The sequence below is a fragment of the Rhagoletis zephyria genome, unplaced genomic scaffold (assembly GCF_001687245.7).
Source record: "Rhagoletis zephyria isolate East Lansing unplaced genomic scaffold, Rhagoletis_zephyria_1.1 Rzeph_scaffold_20972, whole genome shotgun sequence".
NCBI classification, from domain to species: domain Eukaryota; kingdom Metazoa; phylum Arthropoda; class Insecta; order Diptera; family Tephritidae; genus Rhagoletis; species Rhagoletis zephyria.
In genome coordinates, this window is record NW_016178030.1 from 1 (window position 1) to 8,104 (window position 8,104).

The 8,104-nt window shown below is 32.3% G+C and overlaps 1 protein-coding gene across 1 annotated transcript; it reads left to right on the forward strand.

The window, feature by feature from the left end:
* Positions 1–194: 194 nt before the first annotated feature.
* Positions 195–7,629, forward strand: LOC108380965 (lachesin-like; the record flags this gene model as incomplete). The annotated part of the gene is made up of 5 exons (XM_017637368.1): positions 195–323; positions 1,676–1,766; positions 2,605–2,688; positions 4,547–4,656; positions 7,467–7,629. Coding segments are annotated over 5 exons (577 nt in total), but the record flags the coding sequence as incomplete, so codon positions are not given.
* Positions 7,630–8,104: the final 475 nt, after the last annotated feature.

Here is an 8,104-nt window from a genome sequence, read left to right on the forward strand (position 1 = left end):
GCGCTGATGGCTTTCCAACGCCGAAAATAATTTGGCGGCGCGAAGATGGAGAAGAAATTGCCGTCGAAAAGAAGAAGAAAGGTAAGCATGTGCCATGTGCCCAATTGACTTGAATAGGAGTAATTTAAACCTACATAAAAATGTACTGGCTATATTTAACTTTTCCTTTTTTATTTGTATCTTTTCCTTTACAGTTTTAGTTTACGATGGCGAAGTGTTGCCATTGACGAAAGTAAGCCGCAATGAAATGGGTGCTTACCTCTGTATAGCCACCAACGGTGTACCGCCATCAGTGTCAAAGCGAATCATTTTGGATGTTGAATGTGAGTACATTCTGAAGTGTCAGGAATTTTTTTTACATACACTAGGCGACAAGTGAAATTGTACACCTTGTTCTAATATAATATTCATAATAATTTTCATGAAGAAATTTTCGCATTAATTATTTTTTGTGAAAATATAATTCATTCTATACAAAATTAACAAAAATTCAAAAATTTGTTATCAAAATTTTCATCTTTTTATTCAGAATTTCTTGAAAATTTTAGAGTATGCAGTTTTGTAGTCCATTCAATTTTAGTCAATCTCCAAAAAAAAAAAAAATCTCAAAAATTAACGCGATTTTATAGTCGGTTGAAACTTGGACTAAAATTGAATGTGCTACAAAACTGCACACTCGAAAATTTTCTAGATATTCTGAATAAAAAGTAGAAAGTTTAGATGAAAATGTTTAGAACTTTTGTGAATTTTGTATAAATTGTGAACTAACATTTTTATGGTTTATATTATAGAATAAACTATATTTTCATAAATAACGCGGTTCAACAAAATTTGGTCTTATTTTATCTCAAAAATGGGGTCGAACTCATCTTATAGCTTTTTTGTTGCCGATTTGAAGTGTATTTGTACAATTTTTCTAGCACGTCCAGTTTTTAGAAAAAAAATTTTGAAGTGTCGAAAACTGACAAATTTCAAAAAATATTTAAAAATATAGCTTGGACGTAGTTTTTCCGAAGAAAAGGACCCGTTTTTGAGATAAAATACAAATTTTGTTGAACCGTGTTATTAATGCAAAAAAATTTCATGAAAATAAATTTAAATTATATTATAACAAGGTGTAAACTTTCATTTGTCGCCTAGTGTGCATACATACATAAGTACATAAGTGAAATACAACATTATGGATGAGGTTATCTGCAAATGGATATTTGTATGTACATTAGTGTGCATCATCTCCTATAATATAAGTCGCTACTGTTTTACAGACCGAATTATAAAATTTATTACAATTTAAGACTTCCAGCAAAATATTTCGGAAAAATATTGAGTTTTATGTGAGCTGAACTTATTTCAAAATATCTCCAAAAATCTCATTATTTTGATTCTGTTAATAGAACTTCGGCTTAAACTATTTTATCATCTGGGGTGATGTTTTAGAAAAAATATTTATATAATTTTTTTTTTATTAATAAAAAGTTCGGTTTTTGGAGCTATTTCAAACTAGGTACAGCTCACGAGATTTTTAATATTTTTAAGAAATATTTTGGCGAGTCTTTAATTATATATTTATACGTTTACAATTCCGGTGGAAAACACGCTACTTTTTTGCTGAGGCACCCTAATGAGAGTAACTAAAATATATATTTATATTATTTCATTCGTTTTACTCTCAAAGTTTCGCCTATGATTTGGGTACCCAATCAACTCGTCGGCGCGCCAGCTGGTACAGATGTCACAATTGACTGTCACACGGAGGCACATCCTAAGTAAGTTTTTAGCCTTTTTAAATTGCTTATAAGTGGCACACATCTACTTGACTATTCTGAGACAAATTTAGTTTCAATTTACTATTTTAGCTATGTATATATGTATGTATGTAGATGTGTTTGACCTTTATCTGAAACAAATTCTAACTGAAAATGTGTATTTATTTTTAAGGAAATATATATTTATTTTCTGATCTCTACTTTTATACAGTTTTTATTTATATTTGCTCGAATAATTTCCGTAAGTTAGGTAAGTTATTCACCTACATAAATATGTATGCACATATTTATTTCAAATTTTCAGTGCTAACTTAATTTTACGCGAATAGTTTTCCATTTTACTCTTATTTTATTTTCTTACATATTTACATATATATAGCATTTGTATGTCTTTTGTGTAAGTTAGTCCGGAATTAAGCTATTTTGAATTTCAGAAAATTTCCAGTCTTCAGCCGGCCGTCAAGAAAAGCTGCTACTGACTGCTTTGCTAAAACTAACGCACATAAGTATGTAGTACATATAGTCATATGCGCAAGCGTGTGTAAAGACTGTTTGGAAGTTGTAAAAATGATTAATTCATACAGATGAAAAAAATATATGTGTGTATATACATATATGTAACTACTTGGTAGATATATATAAAATGTTTCTATATATATGCAATTACTTACAATTTCATTAGCTAAGACATACTTAGGCTTTTGTTTATTTATTTCAAAGTCAAATATTTAAGTTACCGATTTGGTTTCACACGTATAACTACATACATCTGTGCATGTAAACTTTAATTGTATAGTCTAAAATAAGCAAACATTGTTTTTATGTCTGTCATTCACAGAGCCATCATTTATTGGGTATATAATTCGGTGATGGTCCTGCCGAGCAAAAAATATAAAACTGATTACACAGAAAATTCCTATCGGTAAGTTCATATTTACCTATAACAGAATTGAGCAAAGTTTTAAGTACGCTTGCCTAGTATACGTATATACATATGTACGAATAAGCAAATTAGAACAAAAATTATGAAAGAAATTTTATTTTTGGTTAAATTATACGTTGTTGAAAAAAAAAACGAAAATTGCTCGCACTTTTTAAGTGGCCTAGTACAGTTCGTAGAGCTGGCCGAGTAATTCACGAAACTATTTTCAAAACTGGTGCAACACGCTCAAAATCTCAACTTATTATTAAGAAACCATTTTCGCATGACTTCCGGTTATTTCTTAAACAATTTTAATTTTTGAAGTCGTAGGGCTGGTCGAATAGTTCACAAAAATGGGTTTAAATTTTTTTAACATCTTAAAATTCTCGACTTATTTTTAAAAAATCATTTTAACATGACTTCCCGCACTAAAAAATTTTTAGCGCGGCTATTTTTTTTTAACAAATTTTAAGTTTTTATATGTCTTTGGGTAGAAGAATATTTATACTATGCAATGCTTAACATTGCAAATATGTGGCAAACTTTTGGAATAAATTTCGAAATTTGTTTTTGTTATTTTATGGTCTTATAACAAGTATCTTCATTCATTTTTTATTGAGCATGAGGCCATTTTTATTGAGCATGAAGCCGTTTTTAATGAAAACCTCCTTGTGGAAAAGCAACAATAATTTTCAAATTAAAAACGGCCTCAAGTTCAATCAAAATTTCAAAAATAAATAGTCTCTTTTAATCATTACTTCGAAAATAATATTTAATTGCTAGTAAAACTAGGTACCATTCATTAAAATCCATAAAAAACTTATGAAGTTATGCCACTTTCTTTAAAAAGAGACAATTTCAAATTCTTCTAGTTAAACTACGCAGAACCATAAAGAAAACTGTCATTTACTTTTGACAGGAATTCCCTACCCCCATGTGTTTTGATGCCCTGGCACGAATCTGAAGTCGTTTTGTTCTATGACGTCAGGATTTTTTCCCAACCCCAAAAAATGAGGCGGATGTTATGTAACAGGCGCGTTTTTTGAGGTTAGCAAAAAATCCTGACGAGGTGAAGCAGAACGGTCTTCAGATTCGTGTCCCGCGAATCACAATAAATAAGTGATTTTCGAACTCCGACACTTTTTTGCGGGTGTGCGGCTATTTACAGCTGTCTTAGCCCCCAAAACACCTGTGTATCCGCGCCTGGTCCTCTTGGAAAATCAATAAATTTGGACATGAAAATATAAATATCTTGACCTTCAGCGGTCATAATAAACCATCGCGACTATATAGTATATTTTACTTGTAGGCTTATGGTCCCATAAGCAGTAATTATGGTTTCATGTTGGTTAGTTAATGGTTTGAAAGTTTACGGGCCCGTTGTTCAATGTCTGATTAGCACAAATCGGAGTTAGAAGCTCCGGTTCAATTCAACGACTGCTTTATCGATCACATGTTATATGCATGATGTCAAAATCGTCGATAATGATGTTTCACTGGGAGGTAGTGATAACCAGACATTGAACAACTGGGCCTAATAGTGTTTTCTTTTCTCGAAATAATGCTGCATTTATTCTGCCCTGCGCCAGGGCTGTCTAGTTTCCGTGTTGTTTTTTCTCAGCATCTTCACATGTATATTGCGTGCTCGCTCTTTAAAAAAAAGGTGAAATTTTTTGCGAGCAAAGAAAGCGCCATAAGTTTCGTTCCACTTGCACTTCTTACGTTATATGTACTAAAAAATACAATGTACTACAATCCACCCAATCTGCTTAGTGTTATTTAGAAAATATTTAATGCCAATTTATACAATATGTGCAACCAAACAACTGAAAATAACAATAACCTATGACTTCTTCAGTGCTCACATGAAATTGACAATAAGAAATTTACAATATGGCGACTTTGGCAACTACCGATGCATATCCAAGAATTCACTTGGCGAAACGGAAGGTTCCATACGCGTCTACGGTAAGTGAAAGAAAACTAATACTCGTACACAGTGTTGTATATACAAAGGAGAATATACATATGTATATATGCACCTATATATCACACATAATCTTCAAAAGTGACACAACTAAAAATTTGGCATTTTTGAAATTATTTATGCACTATGCATGTACATCCACAGAGCTTTTTTTTACCTTGCAGCAAAAGCAGGAGTAAACTTTTGTTATAATTCTTTGAAAAATCTTTGGGTAAAGGGTACTTGCCCATATAATTAGCATGTGCTAAGAAATAGTTTTTCGTATTTTCTGACGAACGTGTAATTTTGAGTTGTGTCACCTTTGAAGATCGTGTGCGATATGTATGTATGAATGATTAAGTACTCTTGTGTATGCATGCATGCATTGCAAGCAATGAAAGTCTGTAAGAAAAGATTGGGAAAGGAAAACGTTTAGAACTAAAATTGAATACAGTAGAAATGCACACATGGTAAAGAAAATTCCAGAATATCCTACTATAAACGTATGTATGTACATACTAGCGTGGGCCGAAAATCCGCTTTTTTAGAATTTTGATTGGTAATAGCAAAAATATGGTTCATTATGCTCTAAAAAAAAAATCTGAGTGAAATATGAAAATTTTTGGTCGCCCAATTCCATCAAAGTCTTAGTACTAAAAATTTTTTTTCTTAGCTAACTTCGATTCTCTGCAAAAAGGTCCATATACCAAATTATGTAGGACTAATACTTTCGAAGATTATTGCAATTTAGTAAAAAAATATATATTAATTAACTTATTTATTGATTTTTATTTTTTGAGAATATTGAACTTTGTTGACCAAAAAATTCCAAATTTCACACAGATTTTTTTTTTAAAGCATAATGAACCATTTTTTTGCTTATACCAATCAAAATTCTAAAAAAGCGGATTTTCGGCGCACGGTAATATGTACTATGTACAAATGAAACTATTTTCTTTTACATGCCACTGTTTCTGGCTGTAGCGATTTTTAGACAATATTTAGGTACTTACTTATGCCAATTTTTTCAATATTTTTTTTTTCATTTTCTTCTTGCGATTCACTTTTACTATTTTTACACCCACTAGTTTTCGGACAATTTGGTTATAGATACTTGTATGTGTATAAAACGTTCATTTTTATTTGATAGTCACAAATTACACTACAGCTTTTGTGCTCATACCTACTTATACGTATATGTACTTGTGTGTATTTTTACTACATGCGTATGGCTATGTAGTTTTCCCTATTCGTTTTTGTCTGTGAGATTGCGCTCTATATTTAGATTATTATTTTTTAAATCAAACAATACCGCAATTTAATTTTTTGTATACAAAAGTTTAGTACAGCTTTTAAGTTCTAAAATTTCCTATCTGCATTGCATTCTCAAACATTTTTATAATCTTATAGGTTTACTTTATTTTCAAAATCCAATTTTACCTTTTATAAACCGTCATACAGCATGGATTGAAATAGGACAAGTAGTAGTTAAGGACCTTACAAGTAACGCGACCTGCGGGTTTCTTTAATTCAAGAAGAGGTCGTTAGACTGACTATAGTCTACTTGTAGACAGAAAGATTTTGGCTGAAATATCTCAGACTAAAGGAACATTTGTCTGGAAACAATTCTACAAAATTTTGATGTTTTTTCGGCTTTGGGATTTCTAACGATACGAAATTGAACTTGATATCGAAATAGTCTGATGCGTTGGGAAGAAAATACAATAGGCATTCTCTGAATGTCTTTGAGCGTTGATCCCCTCTGGTTTTGAGAAATAAGTATGTCCCTTTTTTATATATATTTTAACTATTAAGGACCAAAAGGTACTACCAGGGTTCGTATTTGCACGCGCATGAGCAGCACTTCCCAGCACATTTCGCTCATACACATGAGTGTGCGTTTATACAAAAAAAAATCTTGCGCACAACTCAGGTGTGTGCGCTTTGATATAAAACACATGCTCATGTGTGTGCTTCGAAAATTAAAAAAATGGCACATGCGCATGGGTGTGCTGTTCGATATAAAACACATGCACACGTGTGTGCTGTGTGCAGTGAAACTCATGATCCAGTAGGAACACTTTGAATTTTGAGTCTCAATTTTCAAAAACAATTAACTTCTACTGTCATACAAATATTATTTAAAAAAAATTTAATTTAAATAAAATGGAAAATAAGGAGCTATATGAGATTCTCGTTCAAGAGAAAAAGATTAAGTGCTTAACTTGTGCAAAAGTATTAAGTGGGACGAATACATTTAATGTGAAGCGACATTATGCTCTGTCCCACAAGATGGAAATCGCTACTAAGAAAAATACGAGTAAGTGGAAGACGGTTGCTAAAAAGGCTAAAGGGTCTGTAAACATCGATATTGATAAGGAGGAGTTTTTAAAATGCTGTGTGGGTTTAGTGACAGTAAAGAACCTTCCGTTCCGTTTGTTTGACGACCACGATTTTTTTAAAAGATTAATCGAACCATATGAGCGGAAATTTGGAACAACTTTGAATTCACGCAATATAGTGAATATAACTAGTCATACCACCAAAAATATAAAAAAAGCAATTTCTGAAAGATTAAAACAAAAATTAATTAGTTTGAAAGTTGATATCGCTAGCAGAATGGGCAAGAGCGTACTTGGAATAAATGCCCAATATATTGAAGATATCAAGATATGTATACATACTTTGGGTAAGTTTTGAGTTTTTCTTGAAACGTCTGTTAATTTATGTTATATAAAATCGATAGGTATGGTACGGCTCAACAAAAGGCATAAGGCAGTATTTATAAAAGAACAAGTAATCAACTGTTTAGAAAGTTATGGCTTAGAACTACAGCATGTGTACTCCAACACCACTGACAATGGAGCCAATGTTATAAAGGCCAGTAAAATACTGCAAGACGAACAGGAAGCTAAAATTTTGGAAGAGTCGGATACTGCCGTAGAAGAGGAGGAAAATTTACACCGCACCATAGAGTCAGTATTTTCAGTAGTAAGATGCGTAGCTCATACTCTACAACTTGCTGCGTATGACGTCCTAAAGACACTAGGCTCTTCGTTGGAGGACTGTAGAAANATCTAGCCATATGCAAATGCCAGTACTAGATAATTTAACGCGGTGGAACTCCACATATGAAATGCTAACCTCACTGCAGAAAATAAAAGAGTTCATAGAGCAGCAATGCCCTGACAGTGAAGATTTCCACTGGGAATTTGTAGTAGACTTTATTAAAGCTTTTAAACCTCTTGCCTTATGTACAAAACGGATGCAAAGCGAACAATATGTGGTTGGAGACTTTTACAGAGATTGGTTGACGTATGAACTAGAGTTGCATGATCTTGGTTCTACAGTCTCATACGCTGCGCAGCTGCATGATGCGATGAAAAGCCGGAAACAAAGCTTTATGAGCAATAATGCGTTTATTGCTGCTTTATATTTAGATCCTCGCTT